Source organism: Cyclopterus lumpus, chromosome 6, assembly GCF_009769545.1.
Source record: "Cyclopterus lumpus isolate fCycLum1 chromosome 6, fCycLum1.pri, whole genome shotgun sequence".
In the NCBI taxonomy this organism is placed as follows: domain Eukaryota; kingdom Metazoa; phylum Chordata; class Actinopteri; order Perciformes; family Cyclopteridae; genus Cyclopterus; species Cyclopterus lumpus.
In genome coordinates this window covers 10,708,430-10,728,167 of record NC_046971.1, presented here as the reverse complement: position 1 = coordinate 10,728,167, position 19,738 = coordinate 10,708,430, and the positions used below count along the sequence as shown (strand labels likewise).

The following is a 19,738-nucleotide window of genomic DNA, read 5'->3' as shown; positions in this document are numbered from 1 at the left end:
TTAAGACATGGGCAAGACCTGCAGAGTGTGCGTTGTAAGAGGCACTGGCCTGCAAATGTGAGTCCTCCGATAGACTGAGTCCCCCGTGACAATTCGGGGTACTGTACACTTAAACACTTACATGCACCTTTTTAAAAGGAGGAGACAAAAAGCAATTTAGCATACAAATAGGTTTGTGATGTCAAGGATCATATTCTCATTTTATTTAGAGAAAAAAAAATACAGTTTGGGAATTGTCTAGTAAATTAAAAGAATGTAAGGATTTTATCAGACTTAAGAGCTTTTCTATCTCTTGTACCTTTTGGGCTTCCAATCCAAGTTTCTCGTCTGTGAGAGGCACTCTGGCATCTCAGAGCAACATGAATAGTTTATAAAGAAAACATACTGTAGGAACTTAAGACAAATAATTGGACCAAGAGGAACAAACAACCCTGTCATTTTCATTTGGGAAGTCTAGGATGCCGTCTCTAGTGAAGCAAATAACAGCTTAATGCTCTAAAATGTTACCTTTTTATCCTCCCTTGCCTTTTATTGCTCCCACCCTGCTTTCTTGTCCATCCTTGACTCCTAAATATTTCCTTCTCTTCCTTCTCACCCACCGCTGTTTTTATCACTCCCTCTCTCTTTCTGAATGAGCTTCCCTTGGATACTGAGGCTTTTGGAGGTCTATCAGAAACATGTGTGGAGGGTTGGAGGAGGCTGATGGGAAGTCCTTTGTCAAGCAGCTCACCCTCATTTCTACCAAAGAGCCTAAGCAAGTGGGGAAGAAAAACTCTCAGTGAGTTCGAAGACAGAAACCTATTCGCTTTTTTTTACGGGATATTATTTCCATTGAATGGATAAACAGGAAAAAACTTCTCACCCTAAAACCACACAGTAAAATACAGGAGCCAGTTGGAAACCTGGATCATTCACCCTCTTCTCAGGCGTTCGGGCTTTTAGTCCGTTAGTCTCCTGCCCTCTGTCTCTGTCTGACGACTGTTTACGTGTTTGGCTTATATAATACTATATAATAATATCAGAGACATGACATGTTGGGATTATAATATATGATCATGGATGATCAAATTAAAACATGCCAGTAAATGTCAGAAAAGATGCAACATAATCTGGATGTCTTCATAGATTGTGCAGTCTGCTGATTGGACAGGTCTCATCAGATCAATGTCAATAGGTGACAATACTAGAGGCAGCCATTGAAGGAAATTACACTTCAATTCACTTTTTTGGAGATGATTCAAACACGTGTTACATTGCCACCTTGTGGACTCTTATTGTATTGAGGGCACACATTTGCAATACGATTTGTTGGCTGCACCGTGGTGTAGTGGCTAGCACTGTCGCCTCACAGCAAGAGGGCCGCGGGTCCAATTCCCGGTCGGAGCGGTCCTTCTGTGTGGAGTTTGCATGTTCTCCCCGTGGCAGCGTGGGTTCTCTCCGGGCTCTCCGGCTTCCTCCCACAGTCCAAAGACATGCTGCAGGTTAATTGATCTCTAAATTGCCCATAGGTGTGAATGTGAGAGTGAATGGTTGTATGTCCCTACATGTGCCCTCGATGGACTGGCGGCCCGTCCAGGGTGTCCCCTGCCTTCGCCCTATGTCAGCTGGGATAGGCTCCAGCGCCCCCGCGACCCTAATGAGGATTAAGCGGTATTGAAAATGGATGGATGGATGGATGGGTCTCGAATACCAGTTCTGATGTGACAAAAGTGACTGGTAGCTGTTTGTCAACATTGTTCTCATAATATTTTTGCAAGTCATTTCAGGAACTGCAGATTAAACATGTGGCAGAATAACTGCATTTGTATGTATGTGTTTCTGCTCCAGTTGACAGTGTGCACACAGTGAGGGGTCATATGCAACAAAGATCAAAGGTCCAACCCAAGAACTCCACCACTTCTAGTCTACGTGGTGTAAACGCATCAGTTACTGTAAGTGTGCAATAAAAGCATAAAACCTAGTCTTTGTGCTCAGGAGCAATCACTGCAGAGGAATGCTGCTGAAACAGGAACATGTCTTCCAGGTCTCTCGAGCAGCCTGCGCTGCCTGAGAAAAGGCCAGAGAGGGAATGGAAAAATCCACGGCATTTAGGTAAAGCCATGTCATAAAGGCAGCACTAATGAGCCGGAGGTTTTAAGAGAGGGAGAGGAGGAGGAGGAGGCGGGAGGAAATGGTTTACATATGGATTTGAAAGAACACAGGCATCACAGCTATGTTGTGTATTTAATGAAGCAAAGTAATCCTGGTGCACATGCCTCTCTCTCCCTGCTGCTGCTGCTCTACCACTTTACTTCGGCACTCACTTCTGTTTTTCAAAACTTTACACACCATTCATTTGTTGCAAAAAAAAAATGGTTAGTTAATATTATGGATTTATTGTCAATTTGTTGGCATTAAAAATGTTCCTTTCTTGTATACAATTAGACTGTATCTCCCTTTCCTCAGCACTAAAACACACATTGTGTGTGGCGAATGGATTGACCAGAGGCAATGTGAAAATGCATAATAGATAAATAGGCGATTGCTGAGGACTACAACAAGACTGATTGTTTTCTTTTCCTGATGCCACATTAAATCATCTTCTTAGCAACATTAAACTTCAATACCATTACAAGGATAAAAAGAGTTGTGTTGTATTTAGTTATAGGTACTGTAATACTGAGAATATACAAAATACATAGTCATTATACATTATACATATTTCAAGCCCATTCAGAATAACCTAAGCTTAAGCTTTTGGTGAAATTGCCAATCTCATTAAATCAGATATATATGACATTCATTATATTTGAAGACCCTTCCAGTGAATTTGATTGCAACAGATAATTTACTGCAGATCTCATATTTAGCAAATCTGTTCAAATCTTAGATTTGTTGCAAACAATAAGCAGCATACGTTGTGTCGATCACAATGAACCCAGCAGCCCTTAAGTCTGCATTCAATTTTGTTAAATTGTTGTTAAAGGTGTAGTATTTTCAAATCAATATGCACTTAAACTGCATTAGCATGAAGGATAATGTAACATTGAGACATAAATGCAGGCTTGTTGTTCACCGTTACACAAATCAAGAACGTTTCACAGGTATGCCAACTGATTTTCATATTGTACAGAATTGAAAGAAAAGCCTGGAGTTTTAGAATAAATTGATAATATTAGACAACACCTATATGTTTGTGGTACAGCGATATCCTTGGGGTTTTGCTGAAGAGCATTTTGACAGGAATGGAGTCACACTGTTCTGATCAATAAGTTGAGGGCTGGAAAAACTTAATTCTATAGATGAGTTTTTCTCTGTTCTGTATAGAATTTGTTGTGGTCTAGGGAGATTTGATTTTGCTACCATGTATCAATCTTTTTAAAATATACAAATAAAACTCCCTCGCCTTACATTTTTTTGGTGTAGATTTCACAGGAACTTGATGCACCCTTGTGAATGTCTTGAACTTTATTGTACACCCAGACAGCGGAAAGATGTTCTCATAAAAATATCTTCTCAGGCTTGATCAAGATCAAGCGACTTAAGGGTTGTTTTTGTGTAATTACATGTTACTGGCACCCCCTCCGCGTCCCAGACATTCTTCACTTTGACCACTGAGTTAAAACTGAAGAGGTGATTTGGTTGTGTGGGAGTCTTTTTAAAGACACAATTTTATGTGACACATAATTAAGGCAGTTTGGTCTTAATCCCCCTTTCAGCCTTAATCCCCTTTTATCCCCCACATCTGTGACTTCTCGTATGCATTCGTTGTTGAGTCCAAGAAACAGTCCAAAGGCTCATTTGACAAAAGAAGTAAAGAAGAAAAACAACTATTGCATCAGCTGCGGCCTTTTATCCAAACCTTATTGTCATGTCACTGACCTTCGTCACACTCATTAAGGCCCAGTGGTTTAGATACACGGCCATGTTCTCACAAACCCCATGTGGATTGCATGCACAGGACACAGATGATGCAAACAAGGGTTACCTAAACACAACAGCTGAGGGACAGGACGGGTCTCACCTGTCATCGCCCAATTCTGAGGAATGTGTTTATCTCCCTCCCTAAAGCATGGCCTCCTGTTGCAGGTCATTCTGCTCAGAAGTGACTGCCTGAAGGTTGTTGGTCGCATGTTGGAAGGTCACAACATTAGGAATATGGGTTGGATCTGTAAAATACATCTCTGCAACAATATACAGTATACAGCACTTTCCTTATGAAACAAGTACTTCTCTCTTAATATTCCAATATATTTCTTGGAAGATCAGAAAATCATAGAAAAGTACACAATAAAAAGCAATATGTTTCATGCACTTCTTCATGCACTAATGAATATCCCAGAATCTGTCATTTTAGTGAGGTTTCCAACAACTAACCTGCCTTCATGTATTACAAAAAAAAATGTTTTCTAACAATTGTTAAATACACTCTTAATAATAAAAATACATTTTCAGGATACAGTAATAGAGATTTTAGAAAGTTTACAATTGCTCACAATTGCTCGCATACTAATACTAATGAGAACACATTATAGGGAAACACCAAAAATAGTGATGAGTCCAATAAGAGCTTTCTGTTGCCTGCAGCTCTCTGAAATAAGCAAGTTTTAATGTTCAAGAGTAATGCTTAATTATCCATACATGGCCATTTACAAGCATATTGCCACAGGGCTCCGGCTTCACAACATTCCCCAATCTAATAGAAGATAGCATTATTGCGTGCAGTCAAAATTATTCACTGCATTACCCACGATTCATAGCATGTATTAACGCAAGCAATTTCATGCATATGGATACAGTGGGTCTTAGCAGGGGAGCTCCTGATTGCTCTGAAACTAATTTCACAATCATTAGTTTTGGTGGTGTGTGAGTGACAGAGTGTATTTAGATCTCAGAAAATGACAAGTTCCACAAGCTTTGGTGACGAAGTTGGAAAAATTAAAGTCTGATCAAGATCTGTGTTTAAACTGTACACAGATTACTGTTCTCAGTTAAAGGAATCTCCCAAATACAACAAAAGTAGAAACAAATGATAAATATTCATAATTATCACTTATCAACATATCCACCCATAAAAAAAAGTCAGACAGGGGGAGATCCTTTGTAAATTCAGGGCCAAGTGCTTGAGGTTCAGACCAACAGAAAGACATTTTCGCCTGGAGGTGAAATTAATGAATCATGGCTAAGTGCTGCATTTCATCCATATGTAAGATGAGGAGATATTTTACAAAGCCTCTGAATCAACTTAATGCTGTTATGGGCCATTGTTCACAATAAACATGTAAATTGTGTTTATGGAATATAGCATATACATCAATGGCACTGATTCACAAATAAATTATAATCACAGTGAGTCCTCACAAATGCAAACACACACACACACACACACACACACACACACACACACACACACACACAAAGAGTCATTTCCCACATAATCCTAACTAAGAAAATATATTTTCATTTAATAATCAGCCTTTTTCACATTGTGACTTGACTGGAAAAAGCAGAGGTGTTACTGATACCATTATTGATTACTTTGTTATATTAGTGTCCCATTAAACCAGTAGTTGTAAGTAACTACATACATCTGCTCAAGCATTGTATTTACTGTAAGTAACATTTTGAAGTACTAATTCTCTGCAGTTTGCAGTTTTAAATATTGTAATTTATACTCCCTTATGGTACTGGTTTCTTTGCAGATTCAGATAAATAATGCTGAATATAAATAATCAACAAATATAATAGTATATATTATTATAGATTGGAGGGAGTATGTAGCTAAATTAAACAGTAAAGTGATGCATCAATAACTAATTTAATAATATTATTCTGAAATGATCTATTCTGTAAAATGAATAATTTGAATAGGAAGGAAGGAAGGAAGGAAGGAAGGAAGGAAGGAAGGAAGGAAGGAAGGAAGGAAGGAAGGAAGGAAGGAAGTAACCAACCAGTCTGGTGTATGACTGTTAAATGGTGTAGTAATAGCTTTTAGCCACTAGGTGGTGATATGTTATCTATCTTACTGATACTTGTATTTTAGCCGGTGTAACATCTTATGAATGTCAACCATGGATTGGTGTGATAAATCAAACTTACATGCTACAGATTCACTTGCTACTTTGCAACATATATCAGTTATATTCTAGATAATTATGTAAAATCAGTGCAGAACAACATTGTATACTCACATGATCTAAATTTTCATTCTTAAGGCCCTGTTCCAGTTTCTAATAAGGCACCCTTCATAAAAGGTTTATGAACTAATGACATTGTTATCGGTTAATAAATAATTTACTAATGCTTTATTGATCCGTAAGAAGCCAATAATAAGGAAAACTGTTGGGTTGCCAGGTTGTGAAAAATCCATTTGGTTAATGATGAGCATTATCTTGTAATAATACATTTAGACATTATACACTAATACATTGATTCTCTCCCTCTAAAAAGCGGCCTTAATCGACATTTGTAAATGTTACTGTAATGTTGTAAATAAATCCATCAGCCACAACCAATAGCTGAGAATAGTAAGGGAGCACATATGCAGGCACCTGTCAGACAAACACAAGAGAAATCCACGGGTCTGAAGCCCGAGGGAAGAGGTTTTGAGGGTGCTTTGGTTGAAGCCTGGGAGGGAGCAAGGAGGGAGGTCACCACTGCCACAGATTTGGAGGTGCCACTGTCTGGGGACAGATTGATGGCTGCGAGCAACAGATGACAGCTTGCAGTGTAAAGGGAGATTAAAAAGGAGGCAGAAATTGCAGGAAGAACCGGACCCCACCCGTTTCGGGCTGTGCAGAACTGCCACGTCTGATTCTCACACACTGCAATTAGCTGCTGAGGCAATTACAGGTTTGTGGAGCTTTGATTTTTTTGAATCATACAATTCTGGAAGCTATTATTTATTCTATACATAAATGGTGTTTACAGCAGAACTCTGATCACAACGGGATGAAATTCGTAGTCATTTTACAACATTATATAAGAATTTAGTGGTCTTATAACACTTCAAATGTCACTACAATTTGCCCATATGGACACACAAAAGGTATATTTACTCTAATTGCTACTCCATCCTTGTCTAAGTATTGTTGTGACAGCAGCCCAGCAAATCAGGCCCTGCACCTCATCCTGCTTGTTTCCCACGTAGCCCCTGAGTGGTCAATCACAATGCCATTGTTATCCATCAGATGGTCTGCAGTCATTACTTATTCACAGCCGTCGTGCCTTTTGTCCAAAATTATTCTTCACTCTTTCCCTGAGACCTTCTCCTGCCTGCTGCGGCCCATCTGCCCCCGTGTCTGACACACACACACACACACACACACACACACACACACACACACACACACACACACACACACACACACACACACACACACACACACACACACACACACACACACACACACACACACACACACACACACACACACACACACACACACACACACACACACACACACACACACACACACACACACACACACACACACACACACACACACACACACACACACACACACACACACACACACACACACACACACACACACACACAACACACACACACACACACACACACACACACACACACACACACACACACACACACACACACACACACACACACACACACACACACACACACACACACACACACACACACACACACACACACACACACACACACACACACACACACACACACACACACACACACACACACACACACACACACACACACACACACACACACACACACACACACACACACACACACACACACACACACACACACACACACACACACACACACACACACACACACACACACACACACACACACACACACACACACACACACACACACACACACACACACACACACACACACACACACACACACACACACACACACACACACACACACACACACACACACACACACACACACACACACACACACACACACACACACACACACACACACACACACACACACACACACACACACACACACACACACACACACACACACACACACACACACACACACACACACACACACACACACACACACACACACACACACACACACACACACACACACACACACACACACACACACACACACACACACACACACACACACACACACACACACACACACACACACACACACACACACACACACACACACACACACACACACACACACACACACACACACACAGAGAGAGAGAGAAACCCTTCACGCCAGCTGTCCAGCTCCGGCAGTAAAAGGTGGCGGCCATGAAGCAGATCATCAGAGCGCACAAGAAAGAAAGCTCTCCAACCTGTTTCCAACTCCAAGTGCACTTTTAACATTGCCATTTCAGCATTAATCTTATTTGAACAATATGAAGATAAACCCTACTTGGTTAAGAGTCATATGCAACAACTTAGACCATGCACTGTCAGTTGACTGACAAACACAATATGTTGCATTTCTCTATATGTATGTCAGCATTATCTTATCCAGAATAAGCCTGATTAATATATTAAATGTCTTATATGATATTAATAAAGTACATCAGTTGAATTGAATCATGTCTGCTTCTTGGCTTCGGCAACATTATGTGTCAATAATATTATCTTCTGACATTTTATAGACAAAATTATTAATTGATAAATCAAGAAAACAATCAGCAGATTAGTCCATAATGAAAATAATCCTTAAATGCTGCCCTACTTGCTTCAGTGCTCATCAATGAATATGAAGAGGGCATACTTTTGGACACACATACCAACTGACTCCTCAACAAAGAGCCATGAAATATCCTTTAATATTATTTTCAGGTGCCACTGCCAAGATAGCTATACTATTTATTTAAGGAGGAAGTAGGAGCCCATGCCAAATACTTGGTTAAAATAGGCAGCAGTCATTGATGGAGGTTATAAATAGGGAGAAGGAAAGGGGGCTGGTTCTAGATGGGGATATTTATAGCACAGGCACACTGCTGTTTACTGGAGGCAGCAGCCATGGGGTGCACTTATAATAACACCATTAAACCCCAAATAGGCTACAACTGAATGCAAAGTCACCTCCCTCGTCCATTTTTGGAAAGATGCATCAGTGGTGAAATCAAATCACTTTTATGAGGGGATGAAAGGGATTACTCCTAAGGGGTCTTCTATTCATGGACACAGTAAATGCAAGTGTTGGATCACTTTTCAATGATGGCATATCTCTGATTACAACATTTGTTAACATCTATTGCCTATTGAGTTTGACTTAAGTTTACTTGAAGCATACAACAGGGTTTGAATCATTGACACTGAAAACCCGCCAGCATGAATGAAAACCGAGTTAAGAGGACACATTCTTTGAGAAAATGTAAACATAGGCCTACTGCATCTGAATTGATAATAAAAGCAAATTACCAAACCCCATTGGTGTAAATGTAGTTTAGAGAGAGTGCTTTTATCAAAGCATTATAGTTTAGTTGATTCACTGTTTAATTGTTTTACCATGAATTTAAAAGCCTTGAAAATAAGCTGTCTTTAACCAATATTTATCAACGTTTAAATTAGCGGTGGCATTGTATTGTGTAGAAAAAAAAATAGTCATGTCTTCTTGACACACTCAGCTGATGCAGGTGGAGGACAGACCAGCTGACTGAGGAGCAGGAGGAGGGGCAGAGCAACAGCCCGGGCTGCGGAGGAGCTGCTCCGGAGTTAACCTGCGACGGGAGCCGCCGCCGCCGCTGCTGCTTCAGTCCCCGGCAGCGACCAGCCACTCGTCTGTCCGGGAGTTTATCTCGCTAAGCTAACCAGCTGACGTAACGTTAGTTGTTTTTTATAGCAACGGCAACACGGTAATGTTAGCAATTCTGGGAATTAAATCGGCGTAGTGTCGCAAGTTGTTGGCCGGTGAGCTGGTTTTCTTAAAAACATGTCTATATTGCCGTTCACACCTCCAATCGTGAAGAGGCTTCTCGGCTGGAAGAAAGGAGAGCAGAACGGGCAGGAGGAGAAATGGTGCGAGAAGGCGGTCAAAAGTCTCGTGAAGAAGTTGAAAAAGACGGGACAGTTGGACGAGTTGGAGAAAGCCATCACGACACAGAACGTGAACACGAAATGCATCAACATCCCCAGGTAACGACGCACACCGGCTGCGGTTAGCTCACGTTAAACTGCGAGCTCAGGCTGACGAGAGCTAACGGGAGCTAAGTAGCTTGCTAATTGAGCTAATATTAGAAGTGCTTTAGTTTAGCGAAGCAATTTTCTCTGTTGACTTGTTAGTTAACATCGACGGGTTCATTACCAAATACATTGGAGGGGGTGTGTGACGTGTGTGTGTTCTCATGCATGGTTTTTTAAATTGCATTTATAGTTAGCTTTAGCTGCTACATTTAACGCTAACACAATCCTACATGGTGAAGCTAACGTTAACAAGCAAACTGCTTCTCAGCTTACATATGTATTATGTTGTGTAAATAGGCAACACACAGTTGGCATTTTATCAGTCTCAAATAGCGAAAACTCAACATAGCAAACTATGTAACGTCTATGATTGAGTTCGCGTTATGAATGTAAGTTAACGAAACACTAAGGAGATGTGTTGCGATTCTGCCCATCAACACATGCACATTTAATGTGTCGCATAGTGTTAGTTGGCACAGCTAGCAGGACCGGTAGACCAACACTAGCCAACTCAAATGGCTGCAACTTTTCAAAAGCATGTCTCGGCACGTTTCAACTGCTGACACGGTCGCCGCTCGCGGTACAGCCAGTGCTCCATAAACAAGTACGTCCACAGTTCACACGTGTGATGAATAGCAGAAGAGGCGGTGTGGCGAAGCGAGTTCTCTGACGCAGAGGATGTTTAGACTAGGGAGTGTGTCTTCTGGGAGAGCTGGAATCAGGGGTCGCTTTGGGTTTTCCCAATGGATCGTGGTCCATGCCTACTACTCATTATTCATACATTCTGTCATATTCTGTACACATGACATCTATTGCTTCTGTCCATTCGGAGAGAGGGATTCTCCTCTGTTGCTCTCCTGAAGGTTTCTTCCCCTTTTCCACTGTGAAAGGGTTTTTTCTATTATTTGGGAATTTTTCCTGGTCCTGGGACAGGGATGTCATATGTGTACAGATTGTAAAGCCCTCTGAGGCAAATTCGTAATTTGTGATATTGGGCTATATAAAGTAAACTGAATTGAATTGAATGTGGGATACCCAGCCGTCAAGACCAGTAACGTTGCTACCATATGAGGTCGTGTTTTTTGGTGTGTGCTGCAGAACTGTGCACATGTACTGTTGTATTCGCAGTGGTCTGAATGAGTCACACATGTCAATCAAATGTTTTCACTTGGGTGGATGTTGAACTAAAATAATGTGCAGTTCAGGGACCATACCTCTTTCCCATTTTCTTTTACATTTTGTTTTGTCTCTATACCCTTTTGTCCTACATAGGCAACTACAGATCTTGGATCTGCTAGTAATATGCAGTGTAAAATAAGTGAGAATATACCATATACCAGTGACTTCTTTAATTGTTAAGCATCCTTTTAAAGTTAAACTGGGAGTCCCTCATCATGGTGTCTATAGTGTAGTCATTGCGTGTGTGGTAACCTATTAAAACCCTTTTCTCAGTTCTTGAGATCTCTTGGCTCCAGGGAGGGCGTGGGCCACTGTTTGGATTGTGGTTCAATCTCTGGGTTTAGAGACTGTAGGTTTACAGAATAACAGCTGTCTTGCTATCTGTTGGGGATGCAGAGATTCAGTGTGTGTGGTATGTATAGTGAAAATGCTACCAGATCCCCTCTAAACAGTGTTGTTACCATTCTTCATGTGTAGGTGCTGGGCAGTACACACTTATTTATTGTGTAACGCCATGGAAAGTGCTGGCCGATGTTAGCACCAACGTCTTAAACAGAAAGGGGTTTCTGTTAAGAGGTACTGCGTTGGTGTTGAGTTGCCAGTGAATCCCTGGCTGACTGCTGTACAGTTGTTGTCTCTTCTGGTGAAATAGGAGAGTTGCCTCAGTCCAGGTGTTAGAGTGGTCATCATTTCAGAGGGGCAAATCGGGGAGACCAATCTCAGCAGAAGCATGGGAAGGCTGACTTCAGCTGACCCAAAGAAAGAGACACCCTCTGAGGAGGCATTGCTGGATGATGAGTCTCAACCCATCTCTTTTGAATAAACATGCCAGAGGTGTGCACATACATTTTATTTTTAAATGTGATTGCCATGCACCTTATTCCCTCTGAGACTAAAATGTTGAGTCTAATTGCAATCTTTCTTTGATATTTCTAGATGTCATTTGGCCTAGTACTGTATATTGTGATTAGAAATTATGATATTTGGATTTGATACTGTAAATTGCATTGTTGGTCACCTTGAAACTAGACCCAAGTTAGCTTTAACTTGTTTGTCTTGAAAGCCAAGTCCTCTCTGACGTACTTCACAAGAGGCGAAGCCATGGTAAAGAATGAGAACCGTATGTTTCTAGTCTGACAGCTCAACAATGAGCTTAACTATTGTGGAGTTCAAAGGGTAAACATGCCATCACCTCACTGGACTCTATGTGAGGGGAGAGATCCTAGATTTGTTAAAGTCACTTCGTTCCTTTTTTTTGGGTCTTAGTTCCATGGCAATATTTATGCTCTTACACTTCCCAGTAACATATTATTTTTGTGCATCAGTCACACAGCTCTCTTTTCATACAATCACAAATTTAACTGTATCACGTTAGATCCGAGAGATAAGCCCTGTAAAGGACTACCCAATTAACAAGCTCTCCTTCAATGGGTCTGGATTCCGGAAATGTTTGGAGATCTGTTTAAGCAGGTGGTCGAAGAAACTCGCCTGGCTTGCTCACTGCTGACGTCTACCCTGCTTCCACTCTCAACTTCACTCCACCGGCCCTCTTGGCCGAATGCAGCTATCAGTCGTGACTGTTAATGGCAGCTTTCCTCTAATGGACCTAGGCTCTTGGTAAGGTGCCAGGATAGGGTTTGGTAGCTATACAATATATCAGCTACCAGGGACTGTTTGTGGACTACGAACTAGATTAACCATTAAGAACTCTTATTGTTGTCTTAGCTTTTTACAACCATGGATACACTTCACTACTTTTCTATGATAAACTCTCAGGACTATTTGCTTAGAGTGCAGTTTAGATATTTATTGCAGGGGCATAGCAACATCTTTATCATTTTATTTTATACACTTTATCCACTTTATTCTATTTCTACTCCGTCTGTATATATAATATTCTTCTTGTTTTTTACTCTTTTATCTTAATTCTGTTATTATACTACTTGTTTTACTTATTACTGTGAGCAATGCTGCTGTAATCCTGTAATTTCCCCACTGAGGGACTAATAAAGGATTATCTTATCTTATCTTATCTTAATTGTTTACTTTACTTGACTACATTACAGTCTGATCATAACGTTAATCTCCCACTGAGCCGAAGCTGGGTGAAACGTCCTTTTAGTGGAATAAATCCCTTTGGTGATTTAGGAGGAAATTACCTGCCTGCTCTTAGCGGAACACCCAACTTATCCTGCTGGGACGAAGAAGTCCCTTCATGTGTTTTATCTACAATAGACAACGTTTGCCTTAGACATCACTTAGACCAAATACTTTGTAGCTAGCCTTTTGTTTGCTTTACAAAATGAGTATGGAGTTTGGGGTCATAAGATTGTTCAGCCAGGTTTACTGTGTGGGAAGGACTGAGGGATAGGTTGGCATAAAATACGTTCAGTCATGCTTATATCAGTAACAATGAAATATGTGAAAGATCGTATCTTATCAATATTTGTCAGAGCATAGAGCAAAGCAAACGCATTGATTTTGATAAAATTGAATCTGCATTGACCACTACAGTCTTTTTGGTGCTGTCTTTCAGATCTTTAGATGGGCGTCTCCAGGTCTCCCACAGAAAAGGTCTTCCTCATGTCATCTACTGTCGCTTGTGGCGCTGGCCAGACCTGCAGTCCCACCATGAGATGAGGGCTGTCGACCACTGTGAATTTGCCTTCCACACCAAGAAGGATGAAGTCTGCGTCAACCCCTACCACTACCAGAGGGTGGAGACGCCAAGTGAGTTTTGTTAATTGCTACGTGATCCAAATTACTGTATTTAGAATAATGCTTTTGCCGCACTTCATACAGAACTGAACTAGTCTTTAATGAACGTATCTGTGTCTCCAGTTTTGCCTCCTGTCCTGGTACCACGCCATACAGATATCCCTGCAGAGTTTCCACCATTGGATGACTACAGTCCATCCATCCCTGAGAACACTAACTTTCCCGCTGGCATTGAGCCCCAGAGTAACTATATTCCTGGTGAGAAACAATATTTCCGAACACAAAACTAAAAAGTCTGTCAACTTTTATTCTCATGATTTACTTTATAGTTTGGTTTAACTGGGAGAGAACTGTGTGGTTATTGTTAGAACATTTCAAACGGAGGGGAACTTGACTGTATGAAAATACTCGGTGAATTGATATTTCTGCCTCCAATGTTCAAGATTGGCCTTGATGTTACTCACAAGAAATAGCTGTAAAGCATTAATTACTTTACAAAAACTTGTTTCAGCAATTGAAAACATGTGAAATGATGAGATTAGGAGTGTTTGTGTTTGTATGTTCTAGAAACTCCACCACCAGGGTATCTGAGTGAGGATGGTGAAACAAATGATCACCAGCTCAACCACAGCATGGACACAAGTGAGTCACATAAAAGTACACACTCAATTCAAGCTCATACTATTCTAATTATGCCTTATATGGATCATGAACCAAACTTCTATTACCGTTCTATTTCAGGTTCACCCAGCCTGTCACCCAACCCTGTGTCACCCGCAAACAGTAATCTTGGTAAGCAAAACCAAAGTGGTCAATTTTACTTACAGAGCATATCATTTATAATGTGCACTTATCTGGTTGGCAGTAATGACATTATGTAAGGTATAATACTGCAGCCTTTTCCCACCAAACTGAACTCTCGGTCATTAATGAACTATTTTACACATTTTTCTGTTGTACATATGAACATTACTTCCTTGTTTACTCACTCACTCTCTAATAGGAGGATAGCTTTAATCTGCAGCAGCACTGTATTAGACATGTTAGCTGTATAATTCTCTCTTCTGTCTTTGCTCATGGACAAGTCAATTAATAACCCCAAATCACAAATTTGCTTCAAGGCGTTTTAAAAACGTGTGTTTGTATGAGAGAGAGAGACAGACGCAGAGCCAGATGAGTAACATACAGGAGCAGTGGCCTACGTCTGGGAGGGTCGGCCTCAGGGCTGTAACGGAGTAAGTGTGGTATGAATGGAGTCTTTGTCTTGGGTCTGTGTGTGTGTGTGGAAAGGCCAGCAACAGACAGCTCAAGGTAATGCAATAATAATAATATCCGGTTGCCAGGTTATTCTATCTATGTGGAAAGCCACCAGGAGGTCATTGTTAAAACAATAAATGTCATGTCTTGGCCATTCCGGGCTGGGGCCATGAGGGTCGTGGGAAAGAGCTTTTGAAGAGAAATCAAAGGGAAACTTTATCAGCGGAGTGCATCATCACAATCAATTGGTTGTTTGAGACAACAAAGCAGTACTTGCTCCCATGATTTTCCTAATGGGCCAAACCGAAACTTGTATCTCAGCTAATGTCTCTCCATCTAACCCCCCACCCTGTGCTCACAGACTTACAGCCTGTGACATACTGTGAGTCTGCCTTCTGGTGCTCGATCTCCTACTATGAGCTGAACCAACGTGTAGGAGAGACCTTCCATGCCTCCCAGCCCTCCCTCACTGTAGACGGATTCACAGACCCATCCAACTCTGAACGCTTCTGTTTGGGCTTGCTGTCCAACGTCAACCGCAACTCTGCAGTAGAGCTCACCCGCAGACACATAGGTACTCATTTTATTTCACAGGGACTTCATAAGCGCTAATCTAACTTTAACTTGTATATTTGCACTTGCCATAATCAGCAGGTGGATGAGTGACAATCTTCTCTTTACCCTTTCCAGGACGGGGCGTGAGGTTGTACTACATTGGAGGAGAGGTGTTCGCAGAGTGTCTCAGTGACAGTGCCATCTTTGTCCAGAGTCCTAACTGCAACCAGCGCTATAGCTGGCATCCGGCCACTGTCTGCAAAATACCTCCAGGTTAGCATGAGACGATGCACATAAACACATGACGCCTTCAGGGGTAAAATGACCAGCACATAACTGAGATCTAACACTCTATTGATACTGAAATCTATTTTGATCTCAGTGCTACTCCGACTAATAATACATCTCTTTTATAGGCTGCAACCTGAAGATCTTCAACAACCAGGAGTTTGCTGCTCTGCTTTCCCAGTCAGTCAACCAGGGCTTTGAGGCCGTCTACCAGCTCACCAGAATGTGCACCATTCGCATGAGTTTTGTCAAGGGCTGGGGAGCCGAGTACAGGTAAATTAATACAGTTCAAACTAATTAAGACAATTGGAATTATATCACAATTATATGAATGCATTATATTTGTTTCAGACATGTACATGTTATTGACTTGAATTTGTGTCTATATATATATATATATATATATATATATATATATATATATATATATATATATATATATATATATATATATATTTTTAAGGCTTAAAAGTGACAAAGTAAAAGGCATTGGCGGTCAACAAATTCATTGTCAAATGATTGTGCTAGTGTAAGTTACAAAGACAAATATAAATATATAGAATTGAATAGAAGAGAAATGGCAAAGATTCAAATCGCTCTAATATGGCATCTTAGTGTAGGTAATTTCCAGTACAAGCAAAGGCAGCAACAGAAAACGTCATTCTGCAGACACAGCAGCACATACATCAGTTTACAGCCAAGACGAGACATGCTGTGTACCTTTTTTATTTATTTGTGTACAAAGCCCAGCAAAGGTTAAGTGTTCAATTAGCTGCTCGTATTTCAGCTTTCCATGGTGCTGCTGTTGCCTTGGTCCCAGTCGGTTTAAAGTTATCAATAAACATTTGGTTCAAAGGGTTCATCACTCTTCTTGTTTTCCTTGAGCCTGTTGCTCTGCGCACATTTAGAACACAAACGTTTAATTTACTTGTGTGCTTCAAAATGAAGAAGTACATGTGAGGGGCTTTGGTGTTTATGTTTTGGTGTTTATGGTCGGGATAATTTACTTCAGTTTTGGTGGTGACAAAAATGAAGGGGTGTTGACGGTAGCGGACTTGGAAAGGAGAAAGAGGGTTATTGGGGAGGGTGCTGCTGTGAGTCGGCAAGAGAGGGTTGAGTAACAGAGGAAGAATGCAGCAGGCATGCATTCGTGAGGGGGATATGGAGTGGGAGGCACATTTCAGACACCTTTTGCGAAGGGGATTCCCACTAGTGGTATATTTCTGGCACCAAAAACCTTGGAGGAAAACATCTGATAGAAACTTGAATGACTTCAGAGATAGCTTGTGGAGTTGGCTTACGTGCTAATTCAACTAAAACAAGATTACTGTATCTTTGCATCGACTATAATCAAGAACCAAATCCTCACTCAAATTTAGGAGGGACCCGATATACAAGGATGTAGTGGGATTATACGTGACTATAATGACGTTAAATTAATAATGACCTAATGCAATTTTAAATGTGTGGTACTATGATGTAGTGTGAAAAAGCTCTCAGTGATGATAAACCGGGTTGCCTCTCTTCTTCTCTGTACCCTGCAGACGTCAGACAGTGACCAGCACCCCCTGCTGGATAGAACTGCATCTCAACGGCCCTTTGCAGTGGCTGGACAAGGTTCTCACACAGATGGGCTCTCCCAGCATCCACTGCTCCAGTGTGTCCTAGGAGCAGCACATGCTTCCCAGAAACCCCCCCTTCCCATCCACATAGACACAAACACATATCCACAAACCACATAGGAAAAGTCACGCATCTCTCAGTGATAAGGACGGAGACACTATTCATCAAATCACTCTCATCCCTCGCGGTCTCTAACATTTCACCTCACATCTATAGCACTTTCCTCAGTACCATTTTGTGTCTCCATTTAATTGTTATTTTAGGACTTTTACATTGTCTTGTTTTCATATCTTCAACGGGCAGCCACAGGCTATTTGCAATAGGTTTTAAAGACTAACCACAATTTCTTTATTATTCATTAAGACATGTCTTTGCGCAGTGTTTTTTACGAAGGAGATTCAAATGTTTTTTTCCCCAAGTTGAAGTTTTGGCACAGTTTCAGCTTGGTCACCTTTTAACATGTTTCAAAACATTTTTGATTCTATGAATTAGGTCAAATATATGCTATCATCACTGGTGTTTCAGTGTCCCACTACCACTCCTTTGTAATCACTGAATTAGGAGGCTTATTTATCAATTGAACCATAAATTAAGATGAAAAATGTAATTCTGAGTAGTGATTAAATAGAGTATATTTAATTAATATCTTAAGTACAGCGTACTTTGCCCATATTAATCTGTATGAATTAAAGTGTCAGTTATCTGATTGATCATGTAATTGGTATTTTATCTATTTTAAACAAAATATAGACGTTAGCACCATTGTTTCTTGAAAAGAACCCTTGTATGAAAACTATTTTGCTCAGTGAAAGAGACATTTTCTAAGTTATTTTTGCATATTGTCCTGCATGGGAATATATTTTTTTTATTGCCTCAATATGATTGTACATAAATATTTAAAGCTTGTGATTTCTCGTAGTCATGCAGTGCTTGAAACAGTGGACGCAACTGACCTCTGGCATGGGTAGATTCACAAAAAGACTTTGCATTAATGACCCAGGACGTGGCCTGCTTAAATGCAGGCTTTTCTAACGCGGGTCCACTTAAGTGTGAATTACTGTACCAGCTATTACTGTTATGGGGACAAAGAGTATGACATGCAGTATGAACGAGCATAGGGTACTGGTTGAATTTAGACACCCATGTGACTATAGTGTGAAGGGTACTCACTAGCAGCAACCATGGCAGTGGCTCAAACATCGATGGCATATTGGGTAAAAACAAATGCAATCTCGTCCCATATTACCAATAGTACACTCTGCTCCTTGTGGGTAAATGATGCACTTTCAATTTACTGTGTTGATCAGTAATGCTTTAGTTCTAGTGGTAATTGCTTGTCTAGTAAATACTGTATATTACATGTACATCTCTACAATATACGGCATGTGTAATATGCTTGCTGTCCTTGGTCATGGCCTATAAAGCCACCATGTTTATCCTGCACTTACATAAGATCAAGTCACCATGTAATCTATTTGAAACATTTACACGGTGCTGAACTTAAATACTGTGTACTACAGTGTGTTAGGTATAGTTGGTAGTTATGTGTCAGTACTTGTGTTCCTTGATGTTCTTAGTTGGTGGTTTTCTGTTCCAAGTCTTATGTACATGTTTCTTTTTCGTGTTGCCTAATATTTGTTCTCAAATGACCATTGTTTTGTATTTGTGAATTTAAGGAATTGCAACTGAGTGAGATTATTTCAAGTCAAAATAGAAATCCCGATACATGAATGCAGTCCAATATTACTGCTCTGTAATAAATGCTACCATTGTAAAACTGGAATGTGAGTCAACCCAAGGGCAACTTTTGAGGCTGTAGTTTGTGGTGGTAATTTGTTAGATGGTATATAAGCTGTTTTTTTTTTACATTTTGTCTCCGCCACAAGAGAGACAAAATATTTCAAACACTTAAGTATAATGTTGTCCAATAGAGCACCGCAACTGATCATTT

The 19,738-nt window shown here is 40.6% G+C and overlaps 1 protein-coding gene across 3 annotated transcripts; it reads left to right on the top strand.

Annotated features, from left to right (window-relative positions):
• The first annotated feature begins 9,590 nt into the window (after positions 1-9,590).
• On the top strand, positions 9,591-19,567 carry smad3b (SMAD family member 3b). 3 transcript variants are annotated; one of them, XM_034534416.1, is made up of 10 exons: positions 10,031-10,119; positions 12,817-12,963; positions 13,883-14,076; positions 14,188-14,322; positions 14,632-14,706; positions 14,806-14,856; positions 15,683-15,895; positions 16,012-16,149; positions 16,293-16,437; positions 17,709-19,567. In XM_034534416.1, the coding sequence occupies exons 3-10, from the start codon at positions 13,983-13,985 to the stop codon at positions 17,830-17,832; spliced, it is 975 nt and encodes a 324-aa protein (XP_034390307.1). In that variant the 5' UTR covers positions 10,031-10,119; positions 12,817-12,963; positions 13,883-13,982; the 3' UTR covers positions 17,833-19,567. The 3 variants fall into 3 exon arrangements, with proteins under 3 accessions (XP_034390306.1, XP_034390307.1, XP_034390308.1); XM_034534417.1 differs by having other exon boundaries at positions 10,048-10,119; positions 12,814-12,963; XM_034534415.1 differs by lacking the exon at positions 12,817-12,963 and having other exon boundaries at positions 9,591-10,119.
• Positions 19,568-19,738: the final 171 nt, after the last annotated feature.

What these genes read in the sequence shown, in the direction of transcription:
- smad3b (XM_034534415.1), top strand. Translation starts at nt 9,917, where the DNA reads ATGTCTATATTGCCGTTCACACCTCCAATCGTGAAGAGGCTTCTCGGC. An exon ending in CAACCACAGCATGGACACAA is followed by an intron (nt 14,707 to 14,805) that starts GTGAGTCACATA and finishes GTTCTATTTCAG; the next exon opens with GTTCACCCAGCCTGTCACCC. An exon ending in ACCCGCAAACAGTAATCTTG is followed by an intron (nt 14,857 to 15,682) that starts GTAAGCAAAACC and finishes CTGTGCTCACAG; the next exon opens with ACTTACAGCCTGTGACATAC.